This window comes from Enhydra lutris, unplaced genomic scaffold, assembly GCF_002288905.1.
Source record: "Enhydra lutris kenyoni isolate GAN:26980312 unplaced genomic scaffold, ASM228890v2 scaffoldscaffold122, whole genome shotgun sequence".
Taxonomy (NCBI): domain Eukaryota; kingdom Metazoa; phylum Chordata; class Mammalia; order Carnivora; family Mustelidae; genus Enhydra; species Enhydra lutris.
This window is the reverse complement of record NW_019154206.1, coordinates 494,368-516,721: the sequence shown is the minus strand read 5'-3', so window position 1 is coordinate 516,721 and position 22,354 is coordinate 494,368. Positions and strand designations below refer to the sequence as shown.

Below are 22,354 nucleotides of genomic sequence, written 5' to 3'. Positions count from 1 at the left end.
GGGGACAAAGGAGCACCACAGTTCTCCATCAGCTGTGGCTCTGCAGGGTGAGGCAAGTATAACTTAATCTGAGATCTACAGAGGCCATTTGGGAGCCATTGTTAGTAGGAAACACTGGGTTTGGAGCAGACTGGTAAACTAGAGGGAACTTGGCTGTCCTAAAGGTATATCAAAAACTTGCAGATTGGGGTGCCTGGCTGGCTCAGTTGGTAGAACATGCAACTCTTGATCTTGAGGTTGTGAGTTTGAGCCCCATGTTGGATGTACAGATTACTTAAAAATAAAATATTTAAAAAAGAAAAAAAAAAAAAACTTTCCAGATGACTATGGCCAAGTGAGATAAGAGTGAAGAAATTCTCAAGACCTGCAGACCTGTGTATTACCCATAATGGAAATCCAAACAAATGTAAGAATTCCTTATTTTCCTTGAGCTGTTCACCTTGTGGCTGTCACCACACAGGAACCTCATATCAAGAGGATAGAGCTCATGGTCTGGAGAATGGTTTATGTGAGTAGCCAGAGTTTTTAGAGAATCACCTAGCCATGGCATTCATTATTCCACCTCTGGTAGCTACCAAGGAAGTTTATCCTTTTTAAGGGGTGGGGAGACAACATGGTGGAGTTAATATGGGTCTCCCACATCTCTTACCTTTCTGGGAAGAGCCAGATATTCAGATTTTTATGTGGCTTTTGATTTTATGTTAGAAGCAATTTCAAAAAACTTTTTGGGGGTGCCTGCGTAGCTCAGTGGGTTAAAGCCTCTGCCTTTGGCTCAGATCATGATCCCACGGTCTTGGGATCGAGCCCCGCATTAGGCTTTCTGCTCAGCAGGGAGCCTGCTTCCTCCTCTCTATCTCTCTGCCTGCCTCTCTGCCTACTTGTGATCTCTGTCTGTCAAATAAATAAATAAAATCTTAAAAAAAAAAAACACAAACATTTTGTACAATACAAAAGCAGTTTACCAAAACCTGTGGGTGGGCTATATACATTCCCCTAGGCAGACTTTGGGTAAGAAAGACAGAGTTTTCTGACATGAGAGGCTTCAGGGTGCACTGTCTATCCATACTGCATCGTACGTGGGAAGGCAGTGCTACTGCCACCTCTTCTCAGGGTGACTTTCCCAAAAGCCCAGAGGGGACGAGGAGTGATAGCCACATTAGAGGCGGAACCCAAGACAGGCTTGCAGTCATCAAAGATTACAGCAGGGCTGCTCAAGTACTCCCTAGCACAATGAGATATTTGGGGGAATCCCCCACCCTGCTCAGGCCTGCCTTTCTGGATGTAATAATTGTCTTTTACCAACATGGAGGACTCATGTGGGATCAGAGTTAAAGGCCAACTGAGCCATGTGAGGATCAAGCCTTCTAAGCAAATGGGGTAGGACAGACACTGGTCATCACAGCTCAAACCTTTGTACATTGTGTGGATGGCTGGTTAGATCGCATTTAAATGGCCCCCAGCTCATGGGTAAAGAATTTTCTGTGTTTTCCTGGAACAGGCCTGGTCTCCCACTGGGGCTCGGTACACAGCAACCAGTCTGTTGGGGGAAGAAAGATGTTTGCCAGAGATGCTGGAATACTCCAGGCAAAGGTCTCATGACTCTGACCTCTGAGCTGTACCAGATACCAGCCTTTGCGGGGCTCAGTAGTTCCAACACTTTCAGCTCACTCAGTCAGCAGGGATGCAGTCTGTATACTGACACTGCGCATTCTGCCCTCACTCATGATAGTTCTCTGAGCTCCATTCAACAGTAGTTCCCTGCACTTGGACCTTTGCCTGTGACCTTCCCCATGAGGGACACCCTCCACTGTCTGCTCAGCCTTTCCGCACTTTGCCACTCCTCCAATTCTGCTACATTTTCTCTCCAAGTTGGTGTCAGTTTCTCTCTTCTCTTTTTTTTTTTTTTTTAAAGATTTTATTTATTTATTTGACAGAGCGATCACAAGTAGGCAGAGAGGCAGGCAGAGAGAGAGGGGGAAGCAGGCTCCCTGCTGAGCAGAAAGCCCGATGCGGGGCTCGATCCCAGGACCCTGGGATCATGACCTGAGCCGAAGGCAGAGGCTTTAACCCACTGAGCCACCCAGGCGCCCCTCTCTTCTCTTTGACGCCTGAACCTTTGGCCTGATGCCAGGCCTCTGCTACCCCCACACACACACACACACACACACACAAACTGCCAGTAAGCGCATGAAAAGTTGCTCAACACCACTGGTCATTAAAGAAATGCAAATCATCGGGGCGCCTGGGTGGCTCAGTGGGTTGAGCCTCTGCCTTCGGCTCAGGTCGTGATCCCGGGGTGCTGGGATCGAGCCCCGCATCGGGCTCTCTGCTCAGCAGGGAGCCTGCTTCCTCCTCTCTCTCTCTGCCTGCCTCTCTGCCTACTTGTGATCTCTCTCTCTCTCTGTCCAATAAATAAATAAAATCTTTAAAAAAAAATGCAAATCAAAACCACTTCACACCCCCTAGGCTATCCATGGGAAAACAGACAACAAGTATTGATAAGGAAGTAGAAAAGTTGGAATGCTCATACACTGCTGTGGAGCTATACAACGGTGCTGCCAATTTGGAAAACAGTTTGGCAATCCCATTTCTATTTATCTACTCAAAAGAAATGAAAACATACTTATACAACACCTTGTGCTTGAATGTTCATCGCAACATTTTTCGTAACACCCGAAAAGTGGAAACAAAACAAGACAAACAGGGGCACCTGGGTGGCTCAGTGGGTTAGGCCGCTGCCTTCGGCTCAGGTCATGATCTCAAGGGTCTTGGGATCGAGCCCCGCATCGGGCTCTCTGCTCAGCAGGGAGCCTGCTTCCTCCTCTCTCTCTGCCTGCCTCTCTGCCTGCTTGTGATCTCTGTCTGTCAAATAAAAAAATAAAATCTTAAAAAAAAAAAAAAAAAAAAAAAAAACAAGACAAACAAGGCCCAATCAACTGACGAACGAATAAACAAACCATGGTAAATATTATTTGGCCATAAGATGGAATGAAGTCCTGACATGTTTTACAGCATGGATGAACCTCAAATATATTATGCCAAGTGAACGCCATTCACAGAAAAACATACTGTGTGACTCCATTTGTATGAAATGTCTAAAGAAGCAAATGTACACAGTCAGACACTTAACTGGCCGAGCCACCCAGGTGCCCCAAGTTCCCAGACTTTTCAAGCCTGACTGCGTTTCTACCCTGCGTGGTCATCACCTCTCCCATCAGTAGCGAAAGTGGGGGATCGGGGAGAAGAATCACCCCAGTTACAGAAAGCAGCAGTGGTTTCCAACCCCAACACATGGTACTGGCTGAGCACTGTGGCTCAAAGCCCGTCAAGTGTAGGGTCATAGTTCTCTCTCTAAACATGCCTCTAAGTTAACATTCTCTTCATCACAGGAAGCATAATTTTTGGACCAGGGACACATCTAGAAATCTACAACACACAAGTTTTGCTGAACTGACATTTTATTGACCTTTTGGGAAATTAGTTTCCCAAAATTTTAAAATCAAAAGACCCCACAAAACAGAGGATATCACTTCTCTCCCTTGGCAGCAAAAACAATGAAGGCCATGGTATGCAAAGACGCCAGGAGCACTGGCCACATCCCCGGACTGCATGGTCTTCATTTTAGGACCAGGGTATGGCCATGAAGTGAACATCCTGCTATCCCCAGTAAGGCAACAAAAGTCAGGGACCTCTCCTCACAGAAGCCAGTCCCTCTCTTCATGAGCCCAGTTCGGTTCTCAGTCCCTCCATACACAGTGATTAAAACCCCCAATATTAAATATGTTTTGTTGTGTTTTGTTTTTCAGAACCCCCAATATTAAACATGGCGTAAACAGTAAAGCTTTCATTATCTAACACATTCCAGGGAGCGTGAGACAGTCAGGTCCAGGGGTGGATGAATCCATGACAGGAACCATGTAGAGTATCCACTGTGTCCATGGAAATGATTAATCTTCTCTGGAAGCCCCCAGTAGCACAGCTCAGCTACTCTTGACCAGCGACTGGTCACAGACATACCCGGTTGGGGGGGCAGTGAGGCCCACTGTGGGGTCCACCACTCACAATTCTTTCCTCGACAGAGTGGGGACTAAGGAGGTCTGCTGTTCAGAACACGTTGACATGACTGATGCACACCTTGGGTTCCTGCCCGGTGGTGGAGGTGGGACAGCTTCTATCACAGAAACCAGCGGTGACTTCGCACTGCCAACAGCCTTGGCAGTCGGAGTGCAACCTAGCTTCTGAAAGCTTCCTACACACCTGCCACGCCGTGGCACATGTTGGGGTATGCCAGGTTTAGCTTTCAAATGGCTACTCTCCTCAATCTCCTTTACGGAGGGAGGCCTTTCATGTTGAACAAGGTGCCCAGCCCCGGCTACAGGCTTTCCAATATGCCCTGTCTTCTTACGGCCTTTCTCCAGTGTGGACTTTCTTGTGCTGAAGGAGGGTAGAACTATGTTTGAAGGCTTTCCCACATTCTGTACATTCATAGGATCTCTCTTCAGTGTGGAACTGCTGGTGCCGATTGCGGTAGGACCTCGTGGTGAAGGTCTTCCCACACAGGCTGCACTCATAGGGCCGTTCTCCAGTGTGAACTTTCCAGTGCTGATACAGGCCAGAGCGGGTCACGTACGTTTTCCCACATTGCTTGCACTCATAAGGCCTTTCTCCAGTGTGAACTCTCTGGTGAAGAATGAAGCTATGGTTGTATTTAAAGAATTTCCCACATTCCCTGCACTCATAGGGCCTTTCTCCAATGTGAACTTTCCGGTGCCGAATGAGAGTAGACAGAACGCTGAAGGTTTTCCCACATTCGCTGCACTCATAAGGCCTTTCTCCAGTGTGAATTCTCTGATGCAGAACAAGTGCATCTTTGCGGTTGAAAGTTTTGCCACACTCATCACACTTGAAAGGTTTTATGCCTGTGTGAACCTTCTGGTGCTTCCTCAGTTTAGATGGATAACTGAAAACCTTTCCACACTCATTACACACATGGGATGTTTCTGCAGTGTGAATTTTTTGGTAATTGACATGGGTGGATTTCTCCTTGGGGGCATTTCCACCTTTCAGGCATCTAAAGGGTCTCTCTTTGGGGTGAGTTATCAGGTGGTCAAGGAGTGCAAATGCCTTCAGGAAGGCTTTCCCACAGACACTGCACTTGAAGGCCTTCTGTGTGGTATGGAGTCCCTGCTGCTTCTGGCAACTGAAGCTGCCGTGGAAGGCCTCCCCAGGCTTGGTGCTCTTGTGTAGCTTCTCCTTGCTGTAGGCGGCCTGGCGCTGGAGGAGGCCCACGGTGGCTGGGACATCATTCCCAGACTCCTCACACAGAAAGGGCCTCTCCGACAGGCGGACTCCGTAGCTCTTCATTTGCTCTGGAGAGGCTTCCTCGTCCTCCAGTCTACACAGACGACCTAAAACAGAGAAAAGCCAGTTACTGAGCATTGGATCAGAGGGAGGAGGCACCTTCATCAAAAACGCATGTCATGGGTCACCCGGGTGGCTCAGGGGGTTAAAGCCTCTGCTTTCGGCTCAGGTCATGATCCCAGGGTTCTGGGATCAAGCCCCGCATCGGGCTCCCTACTCAGCAGGGAGCCTGCTTCCCTTCCTCCTCTCTGCCTGCCTCTCTGCCTACTTGTGATCTCTGTCAAATAAATAAACAAAATCTTTAAAAACAAAACAAAACAAAACAAAAAACACATGTCAGACACACCCAAAAGGAGTCCAGAGAGTTGCCAGGAGGTTGCTAGGAAGAGTCTGGGTAAGAAAGGGCTGCCCCAGCAGAACAGGGCTCCACCAGATCACAGAATAGGAAAGAGCTAAGCAGGGACGAGGACACAAGATGGGAGCAGTGCAGGGAGAAGAGGTGAGATCTCCAAGTCACTCCTTTCAATGGCTTCAAGTAGGGCCTCAGCCGCTGGTGACAGGGAGCACTGTGAAGGGGATGTGATTGCTCCAATGAAAAGGCAATGGTAACAGAGTAGCTGGTATTCAAGTGTTATTTAAGGGTATGTACACATCTCAAGTCACCAGTGGACAGCACTAAACTGGCACAGAGGCCAGAGAGGTGGGTCATCTAGGTCCTGAGAGTCATGGTAGGGATAGCAAGACCACACAGTGTGTCCAGAAGGGAGAGGAAAGGTGGAAATAGTGTGTGGTCACTGGCCTCAGCACCAAAACGCTGGTGCACAATGATACCCAGCATGCTGTGAGCCCATCGCTGAAACCAAGGCATTACCCAGCCCTACTCACTAGGAACAGGACCCTTCCTGGACTCTGCTCTGCTGCCTAGAGTCAAGTCCACCATGTTGGGCACCCAGAGCTCTTCTTCACTTTCCAGTTTGGTGACCACATGGGACCTTGAAGGTGCAAATCCTACAAGGGAGAAAGATAGTAAGAGGCCAGCCCAAGCCAAGGAACATCGCCCCAACCCCGCAGGAAGCTCATGTCTTCATGCCAACCATGAAGGAAATGGAGTATTAGAAAACAAACCTCCTCGGCACACTGGAAAATTTGCTAAGCAGGTAGACTCCATGTTGTGTTTTACCACAATTTATTGTGAAAGAACCTTACACTGAAGGTAAACTGACATAACTGAAGTAAAAAAATAAATAATAATAGTTGAAGATTTCAACTTCTAACTTTCAATAATGGACAGAACTACTCGGCAGAAAACAAGCAAATAGCACTTGAATAACACCAGAAATCAGCTAAACTTAACAGACATCTATAGAGCCTACTACATAACAAAAGCAGACTATGCATTCTCATGTTCTCACACAGACATGGAACATTCTCCAGAACACACCACTTTGCTAGGACATAAAACAGGTCTCAACAGATTTCAGAGGACTGAAATCACACAAAGTATGTTCTCTGACCACAAAGGAATTAAAATAGAAATCAACAGAAAGAATTTGGGAAACTCACAAATTTATGGAATTTAAATAAAACACTCCTAAATAACCACAAAGAAAGCTACAAAGCACTTTGAGATGAATGAAAATGAAAACACAACATACCAAAAGTAATGGGACATAGCAGTTCAGAGCTATAAACACCTCCATGGTGTTTTACTCATAGCACTTTTTCTTCTTCTTCTTCTTTTTTTTTAAGACTTTGTTTATTTATTTGAGAGAGAGAGAGCAAAAGCAGGGGGAGAGGGAGAGGGAGAAGCAGACTCCATGCTGATCAGAGAGCCTGATGTGGGGCTCAATCCCAGGACCCCAGGATCATGACCTGAGCCAAAGGCAGATGCTTAAGTGACTAAGCCATCCAGCCACCCCTACTCATAACACCTCTGACACCAAATGTGGGTAAGATGTAGGGCGGGTGTTCCACGCCACATCTCTAACCCTCAGACACCAACGTTGTGTCCAAGGATTCAATTAAATTCTGATACTAACTACCTGGAATCAGTGTCAGATCCCACAGGTTAAGGGCTCAGTCTCCCAAGACTGCCCACATTTCAGACAACAGTTGGAAGTCCAAGACTCCCATTTTTCTGACTAACTGGCTATAAATCAGGGATTCCCACAAATATATTTATCCCTTCTCAAGTTCAATAATTTGCTATAATGGCTCAAAGAACTCAAGAAAAGAGTTTACTTAGTATCACCAGATTATTACTATAAAGTACACAACTCAGGAACAGCCCAATGGAAGAAATTCAAAGGGCAAAGTTTGCCAGGGGTGGAGATGGGAGTGAGGGGTGAGGAAGCAGAGGGTAAAGGGCATCCATGCCCTCCAGTGGCACCGTTTTCCCAGCAACCCAGAAGCTCTCTGAACTCTGTTATTTCGTAGTTTCTATAGAGATTTCATGATGATGTATAATTAGTTAAATCATTGGCCACTGGTGATTGGTTCAGTCTCCAGCCCCTCTACTCTCCGCAGAGGCCAGAGGTGGAGGACTAGAAGGATGGGGTTGGAGGGTAGCTCATCATTCAGATGGCCACCTCCTATCCTGAAGCTATCTAGGAGCTCCCAGCCACCAGTCATTCCATAAGCACACAAAAGACACTCTTATCATTTCAGAGATTCCAAGTTTTTTAGGAGCTATGCTAGAAATTGGAGACTAAGACAAAATATGTATTTCTTACTATGTCACAGCACCCATATTTAAAAAGATCTCAAACCAACAGCCTAACTTTAGGCCTCAAGAAACAGGAAAAAGAAAAGTGACTAAACGCAAGGCTACCAGAAGGAAGGAAATGATAATGAGCAGAGATAATTGAAATAGAGATTAGAGGGCGCCTGGGTGGCTCAGTGGGTTAAGCCACTGCCTTCGGCTCAGGTCATGATCTCAGGGTCCTGGGATCGAGTCCCGCATCGGGCTCTCTGCTCAGTGGGGAGCCTGCTTCCCTTCCTCTCTCTCTGCCTGCCTCTCTGCCTACTTGTGATCTCTGTCTGTCAAATAAATAAATAAAAATCTTTAAAAAAAAAAAAAAAAGAAATAGAGATTAGAAAAAAGAGAATAAGACCAAAACTAGGATCTTTGAAAAGAGCAATGAAATTGAAAAACTGCTACCTAGACTGAAAAGAAAACATAGAAGACTCAATTTATTAAAAACAGGAATGGAAAAGGGGACATTACTAACAACATTACAAAATAGAAACAATTGTAAGGAAATACTATGAACAACTGTATTATATGCCCACAAGTTAGGTAACTTAGATAAAATGGACAAATTCCTAAAAAAGACACAAACTACCAAGACTGACTCAAGAAGAAATAGAAAGTCTAGTTAGAGTTAAACAAAAAAAAAAAAAAAAAAAAAAAACCACTTCCCCCACAGGGGTGAAAAAAATAAAGGTTAGGCCCAGAGGGCTTCACTGATGAATATTTACACTAAAATAAGAATTAGCACAGGGGCGCCTGGGTGGCTCAGTGGGTTAAGCCTCTGCCTTTGGCCCAGGTCATGATCTCAGGGTCCTGGGATCAAGCCCCATGTCGGGCTCTCTGCTCAGCAGGGAGCCTGCTTCCCCTTCTTTCTCTGTCTGCCTCTCTGCCTACTAAATAAAATCTTAAAAAAGAAAAAAAAAAGGAATTAGCACAAATATTTCACACACACTTCCAGAAAACAGAAGAAAAGGTAATGTTTCCCAACTCATTCATTCAGGCCAAAATTACCCTCATGCTCAATCCAAACAAAGACATTATGAGAAAACTATGCACGGATGACTCTTACGAATATAGATGCAGAAGTCAACAAAATACTAGTAAACAAAATCCAGAAATACATAAAAGGGTTATAAGCTATGACAGAGTCGAATTTATCCTTGTAATACAAGGTTGAACACATGAAAACCAAATGCTGTAATATACCATGTTAACAAAATAGAGGAGGAAAAAATCACATGACCATTTCAAAAGATATGGGAAAGCACTAGACAAAATCTAATTATCTTTCATGATTAATGCATTCAACAAACTAAGAAAAGAAGGGAACTTCCTCACCCGTCAAGGGCAGCTACAAAAACAACAGCTAACATCATACTTACTAGTGAAAGACTAAATGTTCTTCTCGTCAGGTTGGGAAGAAGACAAGGATGTCTACTCTCACCAGTTCTATTCAGTAAGTACTGGAGATTCTAACCAGGTCAGTTAAGGAAAGGAAGAAGTAAAAATATCTGCATTTGCAGATGACATAATGTCATATATATGGAAAATATCAAGAAATCCACAAAACAAAACAACACTATTAGAACTATCCATACCAAAGCTACAGAATACACATTCTAGTCTAGTGCACATGGAACATTCTTTTTCTTAAAAAAAAAAAAAAAAAAAAAGATTTTTTTAAATTTATTTGACACAGAGAGATCAAAAATAGGTAGAGAGGCAGGCAGAGAGAGAGAGAGAGGGAAGCAGGCTCCCTGCTGAGCATAGAGCATAGAGCATGATCTGAACCGAAGGCAGAGGCTTAACCCACTGAGATACCCAGGCACCCCCACATGGAACATTCTTGAGAATAGATCACACCCTGGGTCACAAACCAGGTCTCAACAGGTACCAAAAGACTGGGATCATTCACTGCATATTTTTGGACTACAGTGCTTTGAAACTCAAGCTCAATCACAAGAGGAAAATTGAAAAGAACTCAAATACATGAAGGCTAAAAAGCATCCTATTAAGGAATGAATGGGTCAGTCAATTCAGGAAGAATTTTTTTTTCAAGGTTTTATTTATTTATTCGATAGACAGAGATCACAAGTAGGCAGAGAGGCAGGCAGAGAGAGAGAGAGAGGGAAGCAGGCTCCCTGCTGAGCAGAGGGCCTGATGCAGGGCTCAATCCCAGGACCCTGGGATCATGACCGGAGCCAAAGGCAGAGGCTTTAACCCCCTGAGCCACCCAGGTGCTCCAATTCAGGAAGAATTTTAAAAATTCATAGAAACAAATGAAAATGAAAACACAACTGTTCGAAATCTTTGGGATGCAGCAAAGGCGGTCCTAAGAGGGAAGTATATAGTGATAGAAGCCTTTCTCCAGAAATAAGAAAAGGTCTCAAATACACAACCTAACCCTACACCTAAAGGAGCTAGAGAAAGAACAGCAAATAAAGCCTAAACACAGCAGGAGAAGAGAAATAATAAAGATCAGAGCAGAAACCAGAGAAATAGAAACCAAAAGAACAGCAGAACAGATCAACAAAACTAGGAGCTGATTCTTTGAAAGAATTAATAAGATTGATAACCCCCTGGCCAGATTTATCTAAAAGAAAAGAGAAAGGACCCAAATAAACAAAATCATGAATGAAAGAGGAAAGATCACAACCAACACCAAAGAAATACAAACAACTATAAGAAGATATTATGAGCAACTATATGCCAACAAATTAGATAATCTTGAAGAAATGGATGCATTCCTAGAGACGTATGAACTACCAAAACTGAACTAGGAAAAAATAGAAAACCTGAACAGACCCATAACCAACAAGGAAATTGAAGCAATAATCAAAAAGCTCCCAACAAACAAGAGCCCAGGGCAAATGGGCTTCCCAGGGGAATTCCACCAAACATTTAAAGAAGAATTAGGGGCGCCTGGGTGGTTCAGTGGGTTAAGCCTCTGCCTTCGGCTCAGGTCATGATCTTGGGGTCCTAGGATCGACCTCCACATCGGGCTCTCTGCTCAGTGGGGAGCCTGCTTCCCCCTCTCTCTCTGCCTGTCTCTCTGCCTACTTGTGATCTCTCTCTCTCTCTCTCTCTCTGTCAAATAAAAAAATAAAATCTTTTTTAAAAGTAAAATAAAGAAGAATTAATACCTATTCTTCCATACCTATTCTTCTGAAACTGTTCCAAAAAATAGAAATGGAAGGAAAATTTCCAAACTCATTTTATGAGGCCAGCATTACTTTGGCCCCAAAACCAGACAATGACCCCACCAAAAAAGAGAATTATACACCAATATCCCTCATTAAAATGAATATAAAAATTTTCACCAAAATACTAGCCAATAGGATCCAACAGTACATTCAAAGATTATTCACCACGACCAAGTGGGACTTATTCCTGGGCTGCAAGGTTGGTTCAACATCCGCAAATCAATCGATGTGATACAATACATTAATAAAAGAAAGCACAAGGACCATGTGATACTCTCAACAGGTGCAGAAAAAGCATTTAACAAAGTACATCATCCTGGGGCACATGGGTGGCTCAGTGGGTTAAAGCCTCTGCCTTCGGCTCGGGTCATGATCCCAGGGTCCTGGGATCGAGCCCCACATCAGGCTCTCTGCTCAGTGGGGAGCCTGCTTCTCCCTCTCTCTCTCTCTCTGCCTGCCTCTCTGCCTACTTGTGATCTCTCTGTGTCAAATAAATAAATAAAATCTTAAAAAAAAAAAGAAAGTCCAATGGAAAAAAGTCTCTTCAACAAATGGTGTTGGGAAAACTGGACAGCCAAATGCAGAAGAATGAAACTGGACCATATCCTTATACCATAACAAAAACAGACTCGAAATGGATGAAAGACCTAAATGTGAGACAGGAGTCCGTTAAAATCCTTGAGGAAAACATAGGCAGCAACCTCTTTGACCTCGGCCGCAAAAATTTCTTTCTAGATACATCGCCGAAGGCAAGGGAAGCAAGGGCAAAAAGGAACTACTGGGATTTAGGGGAAGAGAGGAAAAAATCAAACAAGAAGAAATCAGAGAGGGAGAGAAACCATAAGAGACTCTTAATCTCAGGAAACAAACTGAGGGTTGTTGGAGTGGAGAGGGGTGGGAGGAATGGAGTGGCTGGCTGGGTGATGGACACTGGGAAGGGTTTGTATTGCAGTGAGCACTGTGTATTGTGTAAGAATGATGAATCACAGAGCTCTATCCCTGAACAAATAATACATTATATGTAAGTAATAATTTAAAAAATGAAATATGATTTAAAAAAACTATTAGAACTGGGGCACCTGAGTGGCTCAGTGGGTTAAGGCCTCTGCCTTCAGCTCAGGTCATGATCCCGGGGTTCTGGGATCGAGCCCTGCATCGGGCTCTCTGCTCAGCGGGGAGCCTGCTTCCTCCTCTCTCTCTGCCTGCCTCTCTGCCTACTTGTGATCTGTCAAATAAATAAATAAATAAAAATCTTTAAAAAAAAAAACTATTAGAACTAATAAATGAGCTTAGCAAGGCTACAGGACACAAAATCAGTATATAAAAATCTGTATTTCTATATTCTAGCACTGAACAACCTAAAATGAAATTAAGAAAACAGTTCCACTTAAAATTACATCAAAAGGAATAAAATACCTAGGAATAAAGTTAGGCTTATATGCTGAAAACTACAAAACACTGTTGAAAAAAGTTAAAGACTGAATAAGTGGAAAGATATGTCATGTTCATAAATTGAAAGATATTAAGATGGTAATACTCCCCAAATTGATCTACTCATTCGAATTCATGGCTGAAGTGTGGCCCAGGCAGGGCCCTATAAAAAAAAATCTCCTCTGAAGGAAATCAACACCCAGAGCACAGAGGGGCCATGACTTCAGCAGAGCCAGAGAGAGAGGCAGGGTTGAGTGGAGCTGGTTGGGCAAACTGTAAATACCTGCACCCAAGCCCTACTCCAGGAGACCAACATCCGTTGAGGCTGCTAACAAGGTGCTAAGGAGGCGGACGAAGAACACACAGCCCAATGCCAGTACTGACAGCACCAACCACAGGGAACCTGGGAAACAAACGGCCTCTGTGGTGGGCTTTAGGATGAACACACCTTCCTATGGGGAAAAGGCAGAGGTGGTCAGTCTGCCAGGGAAGAGTGTGAGAGACTTACCCAGCGAGCCAATAAGTGCAAAGTTCTCTAGCATCACATCACGGTACAGGCTCCTCTGAGTCAGATTAAGGAGAACCCACTCCTCCGTGGAGAAATAGACAGCCACATCCTCAAAGGTCACCAAGCCCTGTAATGATTGATTCAGCTGAGCCTTAGGAGTCAACAGTGGGCAGAAAAGCCAAGCAAAACATGGACAGAGGAACACATCCAGGCCCTTGATCAGTGTCTCAGGGCCCTGCCACATGTCTCACTGACATACATCATCTTTCCCTTTGAGCCCTAAACCCCCACTCCCAGGCAAGCATACCCTCTACCTCCCTCCTCCTAAGACCCTGACCTCAGAGGATTGCCAGGGCCCCCAGTTCCATTGTTGCTTCTCCTCAGTTGGATTCTGCATCCTGCCCACAGCAACAACAGGCTGGTGACCAGACAGATGCCATCTATGTAACAGACAGACACACAGGTCCCACCCTACCTCCGTCAGCCAATTCCCTCTATGTCCCAGAGATCACCTCCCAAAGGCAACCAAACAGACGCTCACCCTTCCCTCTCAGGTCCCAGTACGTGGTCCCAGACCTTCCAGTTTGCTCTCCTGCCTGACATGCACATAAGTCTTTGTACCACTGCATGTTACAGCTCCACACCCCCAGCACAATCTCACCCGTTCACCCCACTGGCAACTCAATGGAATTCCCCACATGCTCGTTCTGCACATGGCATCTCCAGAGTGACCCCACTGAGAACCACCACCATCCCATCCTGCCCCAGTCGAACCCCACTCCTTCAAGGTTCATTGCTAAGGGCATCCCCCCTCCCCCCGCTCTGCACTGAAGACCTCCCCACGCAGACCTGTTCTTAGCTTCAACCCTCCCCCGACCAGACCGCACACGGACCTCGGAGACCCCGGCCCTCTTCCATCTGTGCCTTTGCCTAGGCTGTCCCTTCACCCGCCACAGCCTCCCCCGCTCCTCCTGAGCTCATTCGGAACCCGGACCGAATGGGTCTGGGTGGGGATCGGGGTTGTCACTGGGTGGGGATAGGGGTTGTCAAAGCCTGGGGCACCTTCCACTCACCCGCGCCTCCTCGGCCGTCGGAAGCTGTGGGCGGAGCATGGCCGCGGCGGACGCCGAATTTCGGCCTCTTCAGGCCGTACCTGCCACCCTGGCTTGGGCGCAGGAACCTCCCGCCGACCGTGGGACCTCCGAAGCTGGGTCTAAAACGTGCGCAGGGACCAGGCAGCCGCCTGTGGGAGGCCCAGACCCTCCGGCCCCGCTCCGCAGGGGGCAACAGCGAGTCTCAGGAAGAGGGGGTCATTCCCGGAGTCAGGGCGCTAACAGGGGCGCGACGGGGGTCCCCGCCGCTGTCCTCCGCGGTGCGGCCTCTCAGGGAAGTCGGCCCGCCGCGCAGCTCTCGGGATACTTGTCCCGACCCACAGCGGCAAGCGGAGAAGCTCGAGGGAACGCCGGAAGTCCCGCCGCCTCAGCGGGCTCCATGAGCTTAGCCTCCGCGTCACTCCAGGACCTCACTTCCCAGCTCCCCTCGCGGGGCCGCTTGCTCGTTGCCAAGGCGACAGGGGAGGCCGCTGCTGAGAGCTCGCGCGGATGTAGACCAGGACGGCCGAGGACAGGAGCGTTCCGGAAAGCCGCGCCGGGGGAGGCGGGACTTCCGGCGCCGGTCTCCTCCCTCGGAGCCACACCCGCGGGACGGGGAGCGCCGCTGCGCACAGGTCTGAGTGTGAGAGGATCTTCGGGCGGAGGAGAGGGGCGTAGGGACGGGGTGAGAGTGAGCGCCGCAGGTGTCCCGAGCCCTGGTGTCCCGGGCCGCAGAGAAGTGACACCATTGGGCCTCACCTCCGTCAAAGCCCGTGGTACCCGGGACCGCCGGGGAGTCCTCGCGCTTGCCGCTGTTTCTGCTTCCCAGAGCAGGAGACAGAGCTCAGAAAAGACTCCGGGGGCGCCTGGGTGGCTCTGTCGGCGCAGCGTCTGCCCTCGGTAGGGTCGTGATCGCGAGGTCCTGGGATGGAGCCCTACATCGGGCTTCCTGCTCGTTGGGGAACCTGCTTCTCCCTCTCCCTATGCCGTCCACCACCATCCCCAGCCCCGTCCCCAGCTTGTGGTCTCTGGCTCTCTCTGTCAAATAAAATCCTAAAAGCAAAAAGAAAGAGAAAGATAGGGGAAGGTGAAAGGAAAGAGAGACTCTCCAGCCAGAGTTCAGTGAGCACCTGGGGACCAGCAGCTGGGGGGGGACCTTGGTGGGGAGGGGAGGTCGCGGAAGATCAGCAGTGGGATTTTACAAGTTTTGAGTCTATGGTGCCAGGTCCACTGGACTCAGGCAGGTCTGGGGTGCTGGGAATGGGTCTGGCATATGTTCAGAGGACAGTAGAGGTAGTCTGCCCCGTGTCAAGCCGTGGTGCCAACTCAGGGGCCTTGTGGAGGAGGGTGTTGGAGGAAAGATCCTGGGCACATGGGGATAGGAGGCTGGCAGGAGGAGAACCCAGCTCCTGGATGTCTTGTACTCAATTTAGATGCACTTACCCTGGAGGATGTGTTACTGAGTCTCCTAGGACAAACAGAGCACTTAGATGAGTACCAAAGAAGCCTACCCCAGGGTGATTTTTTTGTAGGCTCCATGCCCAGGGTGGGACCTAAACTCACAACACTGAGATCAAGACCTGAGCTGAGGGACGCCTGGGTGGCTCAGTTGGTTAAGCAGCTGCCTTCGGCTCAGGTCATGATCCCAGCGTCCTGGGATTGAGTCCCACATCGGGCTCCTTGCTCATCAGGGAGCCTGCTTCTCCCTCTGCCTCTGCCTGCCATTCTGTCTGCCTGTGCTTGCTCTCTCTCCCTCTCTCTCTCTCTGACAAATAAATAAATAAAATCTTTAAAAAAAAATAAAAAAAAAAGACCTGAGCTGAAATCAAGTCAGATACCCAAGCAACTGAACCCCCAAGCACTCCTGAAGTTGCCTCTTGTAACTACACACCTTTCTTGGGCCTGCAGTCACAGCTCGTGTTTTTTATTTGTGTTAATTCCTGAGGTTGCCTTCTTGAACCTCAGTAGTTTTACTTTCCAGATTTTAGGTTTGGTGCTTCTTTAGAGACTATAAGAACAGATAATGAGACAATGGAGTCTTACTGGGGAGGTGGCAGGGTGACCCTAAACTGCAGGACATCTACCTATGGCTGGCTGCCTGAAGGATGGCAAGAGGGAGCCATTTGGGTGGCCACAACAGGCGGATGCCTGAAACTGCCCAGGTCACAGTGCAGCATGGGGGGGCTGTTGGCAGGTGGGAGGCAGGAAGTGTCTTCCTGCCAACCAGTTGTGAAGGGCTGTGGAGGTGACTGGAGGTGACCACACAGCCATACAGGGCCTGAATGGGGATTCTGAGCTTTCATGGCCATCAGATGTTGATATTCCCACTCACCACAGCCTGAGATTATGAATTCCACATTTTATGGAGAAGGAAATGGACATGCAGAGGTGAGGCATTGTACCCACAGTCTCATGGGAGCCCAGGAAGAAACTCAGCTCAGCCTGACTCCCTAAGTTCTGACCCCCCCCACCTCTGTGTACAATTTTGCTTCAAGCAGGAAATAGTGGTTAAATTTGATGCAAGTTTGAAGTGTGTGGATTTGAAAGTACGAGATGCAGAATTACTAGCATCACATTTCATGCAGTGAATTTGAAACAATATAGACCCTTCTCTGTGTAGTCCAGATGAAATTATTCTTGCCTCTCCCCAGTTGTGAATGGTGTGGCGTGTAAGAATACATCCCTTGGGGGTGCCTGGGTGGCTCAGTGGGTTAAAGCCTCTGCCTTCGGCTCAGGTCATGATCCCAGGACCCTGGGATCAAGCCCTGAATCGGGCTCTCTGCTCCGTGGGGAGTCTGCTTTCTCCTTTCTCTCTCTGCCTACTTGTGATCTCTGCCTGTCAAATAAATAAATAAAATATTAAAAAAAAAAAAAAAAGAATACATCCCTTGGGCAAGAGTCCTGCCTGTATTTTACGACGTGCTCCCTTATCAAAGTACACTTTCTAGGGTGGCAGAGGAGACCAGTGACCCTGCAGAGAGGTGGCTGTGACCTCTTACCCCACCCCTCCCACATAAGCCTAGAAGTGTCTGTGAGGGTCTTATGGAAGTAGTGATGCCAGTGAGGGTCTTTGTGTACCCTGCAGGAACCGTGTGCCTATCCCTTTTGTAGCAGGGTAGTATGTAATTGTTTACCTTACGTGAGCCATTCTAATAGATCTGCCCTCTTATTTCACAGTGCCTTGATTTGTGTTTCCCCTTTCAATTGGACATATACATTCAAGAAATTTACAAAATACTTTTATTTAGCTTTAAATATTTTATTCATTTATTTGAGAGAGAGCATGAACAAGAGGCTGTGGGGGGAGAGGAAGAGGGAAAAGCAGGCTCCCACTGAGCATGGGGCTTGATCCCAGGACCCTGGGATTATGACCTGAGCCAAAGGCAGACACTTAACCAACTAAGCCACCCAGGAACCCCCAAAATATTTTTTATTTTGAAGTAGTTTGAAAGAAGTTGCAAAAGAGTTCCTATGTATCCTTCATCCAGCTTCTGTCAATGATAATATTCTACATAACCACAGTACCTTGTCAAAACCAGGAAAATAGTACTAACACAATACTTCTAACTCAACTACAGACCTTAGTCAGATCACACCAGTTTTCACATATACTCGTTATGGAGTTCTGTGAAATTTTATCATATGTGTGGCTTCATGTCACCACCACCACCACAGTCCAATACAGAACTGTTTCATTTCACAAAGGAACTTCTAACTAACCCGTAGGTCATACCCTCTCCGAATTCTGATCATCACTGATCTGTCCTCCATCGCTGATCTGTCCTCCATCGCTGTAATTGGGCCACTTCACAAATGTCACGTACAGGGAATCCTAGAGCATGGATGCGCCATACTGTGGGCTTTTCTCACTCAGCATAACGTATTTGAGATCCATGAAAGGGGTGTCTATCAGTAGCTTGTTCCTCTTTACGGCTGAGCAGTATCGCATTATCTGAATATACCACAGATTATTTATCCGTTCACCTGCTGAAGGACATTTGGGGTGTCCACATCATCATCGTCATCATCATCATCATTAGCTATGACAAACAACCCTGCCATGAACATTTGTATTCGGTTTTCTATGAACATGTTTTCATTTTAGTGTGGACATGCGTTTTCATTGCTCTGTGTGTCAGGGAAGTGAGAAATGCCTATGAACGCAACTGTAGAGTGCCACAGTAATTGTATGCTGAACTGCCAAATTGTTCCCAGAGTCGCCGCACCATTTTACATTCCCACCAGCAACAGCTGTTGAACAGCCTTCCTTTCATATATTTGCTATCCATGTATCTGCTTTAGTGAAGTATCTGCTCAAGTTTTTGCCCATTTTCTTTCTTTTTTCTTAAGACTTATTTATTTTAGGGGCACTTGGGTGGCCACTCGCTTAGGCGTCTGCCTTCAGCTCAGGCCATGATCTCAGGGTCCTGGGATCGAGCCCCTCATCGGGCTTCCTGCTCAGCAGAGCGTCTGCTTCTCCCTCTGCCCCTCCCCCTACTTGTGCACATGTGCTCTCTCTCACTTGTGCTCTCTCTCACGCTCTCTCTCTCTCAAAATCAATAAAATTTTTAAAATCTTTAAAAAGAAAAAAGATTTAGGGGCGCCTGAGTGCTTCAGTCAGTTAAGCATCTGCCTCCAGCTCAGGTCGTGATCCCAGAGTCCTGGGATCGAGCCCCGCATCCGGCTCCCTGCTCAGTGGAGAGTCCGCTTCTCCCTCTCCTGCCCCCCCTGCCTGTGCTCTCTCTCTCTCTCTGTATCAAATAAATAAAATCTTTTTAAAAAGATTTATTTGTTTTAGAGGGAGAGAGAGTGAGTGAGCAGGGAATGGGGCAAGATGGGGTGGGAGAGAGAATCCCAAGCAGGCTCTGCCCTGGGCATGGAGCCCAACGTGGGGCTCCATCCCACCACCCTGAAATCAGGACCCAAGCCAAAACCAAGAGTCCAATGTTCAACTGACTAAGCCACCCAGATGCCCCAAATTTTTGCCCTTTTTCTAACGAATTTTTTTAGTCAACTTTATTAATGTATAACTTATATATAACAAAATGTATGTATGTATACATACAAAATGTATGTATAACAAAAAAATTCATTTCAAGTGCAAAATTAGATGAGGTTGGACAAACAGATATACCCATGTATGGAACTTGAGATACTCTCTGTAGTCCATTTCCTTAAGCCGGTATTGCTACGTCCACCCACCTCCACTGCGCTGCTAATGGCAAATACATTCCTATTTGTTATAGATCAAGTGATACAATTATGTATATGGTTTTATATAGTTGCTTTTACAATAAGTTAAAAAAAGAATTTATTTATACTTTATTATACGTAATTACTGGTGCTTTTTGTTTTCTCGTGTGCATTCACAGCATTGTCTGGGATCACATCCTTACAGCGTTTCGTTCTTCTTGGGTTGGGTGACATTGGGCAAGGAGACAATGCAGTTCCTGCTCATCGGGAACAAGGAAGAGAGAATGGGAACATCCAAGTCGCTGAGATGCAAGCCTCAGCTGGACACTGGCCATTTGTTAACAAGCACATGATGTTTTCTGCTTATCAGAGAAGGTTTATTAGTATATTTGCTGATTATAAATGTAATAATTTTCAGTGCCAACATCTTTTAATGGAGATACCCCAATTATTTCCAGTAGTGCCCTATTGTTAGATACTTCTCCCTCTAAACAGTTCAGCTCTTAAATTCACTATATAACTCTCCTTGTGCCTGTCATGTTTTAAATTTGTATAGACACTGCCTAAAACCGCCCGGCTGTACTCAAAGTAGCCCAGTATTAACTACACGTGGAAATCACATGATTTTCCCAATGACTGTCTCTAGTCTGGCTCATTTTTAAAATTTCTGACATTTAGGATGCCTGGGTGACTCAGTCAGTTGAGCAGCTGCCTTTGGCTCAGGTCATGATCCCAGGGTCCAGGGATCAAGTCCTGCACCGGGCTCCCTGCTCAGCAGAGAGCCTGCTTCTCCCTCTATTAGCCTGCCTCTCTGCCTACTTGTGCTCTCTCTCTCTAATAAATAAAATCTTTAAAAAATTTTTCTGACATTTATTTATCAATACTACTCTAGTTTTTATTAATATACATTATTTTTAGAGCACTAAGTTTTAGGTTTATGGAAAATTGAGCTGACAGTACAGAATTTCCATATTCCTGGTCTCACCTTACATTTTCCCCTACTGCTATCTTTAGCATGGTATATTTGTTATAACTGTGAACCCATATTGATACATTATTACTAACTAAAGTCTATGGTTTACATTAGAGTTGTACATAATATGTACATAATATGGGTTTTGACAAATATATAATATCACATATGTCAGTCATTACAGTATCATACAGAATAGTTTTGTGGCATGAAAAACCCCCTGTGCTTCACCTATTCCTCCCTCCCTCCCTTCCCCAAGTCCTCACCAACCAATATTTTACTGTCTCTAAGCTTTGCTCTTCTCAGAAAGCGATAAAGTTGGAATTAAACAGCGGATGCCTTTTTCAGACTGACTTTGGCACTTAGCAGTATGCATTTAAGATCCCTCCATGCCCTTTTGTGGCTTCACAACTCAGTTCTTTTTACAGCTGAATAATATCCTGTTGTGTGTATGTGCCACAGTGTCTTTAACCACTTACCTATTGAAGAACATCTGAGTTGATTCCTGTTCTGAGCAATTACAACCATTTGTGTGCCTTGCTGGCTGATATGGTAGGACTGTATTTAACTTTGCGAGAGACTATCAGATTCTTCCGAAGTGGTTGTACCATTTTGTACATTGTTGTACCATTCTCCTCAGCAGTGAATGAGAATCCTGGTTCCTCCTATTGGATTTTAGATTTTAGCCATTCTAATACCTATGTAATGATATTCTTTTAACTTGCAATTCCCTAATAGCATACAATCTCGAGCATATTTTCTTTTTTTTTTTTAAGATTTTATTTATTTATTTGACAGAGAGAGAGATCACAAGTAGGCAGAGAGGCAGGCAGAGAGAGAGGAGGAAGCAGGCTCCCTGCTTAGCAAAGAGCCCGATGTGGGGCTCGATCCCAGGACCCTGAGATCATGACCTGAGCCGAAGGCAGAGGCTTAACCCACTGAGCCACCCAGGCTCCCCTCGAGCATATTTTCTTATGCTTATTTGCTACCTGTGTATCTTGTTCCTGAGGTGTCCAAATTTTTTGCCTTTCAAAAGCATGGTGGGCAGGGGCGCCTGGGTGGCTCAAACAGTTAAACATCTGCCTTCAGCTTGGATCATTGTACTGAGCCCCACATCAGGCTCCAGATCAGCGGGGAGTCTGCTTCACCCTCTGCATCTTTCCCCACTCATGCTCACACTCTCTCTCTCTCAAATGAATAAATAAAATCTTAAAAAAAAAAAAACATAGTAGGCAGAATTCTAAGATGACCTCAACATTTTTCCATCATAGGGCAACCCTTTGGGGTCCCCTCCCATCTTAAAAAAAAAAAAGAATTTGGGGCACCTGGGTGGCTCAGTGGGTTAAAGCCTCTGCCTTCAGCTCAGGTCATGATCCCAGGGTCCTGGGATGGAGCCCCGCATCCAGCTCTCTGCTCAGCAGGGAGCCTGCTTCCCTCTCTCTCTGCCTGCCTCTCTGCCTACTTGTGATCTCTGTCTGTCAAATAAATAAATAAAATCTTTAAAAAAGGGGGGGAGGCGCCTGGGTGGCTCATTGGGTTAAAGCCTCTGCCTTCAGCTCCGGTCCTGGGATTGAGCCCCACATTGGGCTCCCTGCTCCGTGGGAGGCCTGCTTCTCCCTCTCCCATTCTCCATTATTGTATTCCCTCTCTTGCTGTCTTTCTTGCTGTATAATAATAAGCTGTATAATAATAATAAATAAATAATAAACAAATAATAAATAAATATTTATTTATTTTTATAATAAATAAATATTTATTTATTTTTAAAATAAATAAATAATAAAATAAATAAGATCTTTGGGGGAAAAAGATGTGATATATATATCACATACACATACACAC

General features: G+C 46.0%; 1 protein-coding gene across 1 annotated transcript in view; it reads right to left on the bottom strand.

Annotated features, from left to right (window-relative positions):
* LOC111139855 (zinc finger and SCAN domain-containing protein 22-like) overlaps positions 1 to 22,354 on the bottom strand; it is a 135,779-nt gene that overhangs the window by 43,526 nt on the left and 69,899 nt on the right. Inside the window, exon 3 of the mRNA XM_022492270.1 lies at positions 4,535 to 4,938. Coding sequence (XP_022347978.1) covers positions 4,535 to 4,938 — 404 coding nt within the window. The remainder of the gene's footprint in view (positions 1 to 4,534; positions 4,939 to 22,354) is intronic.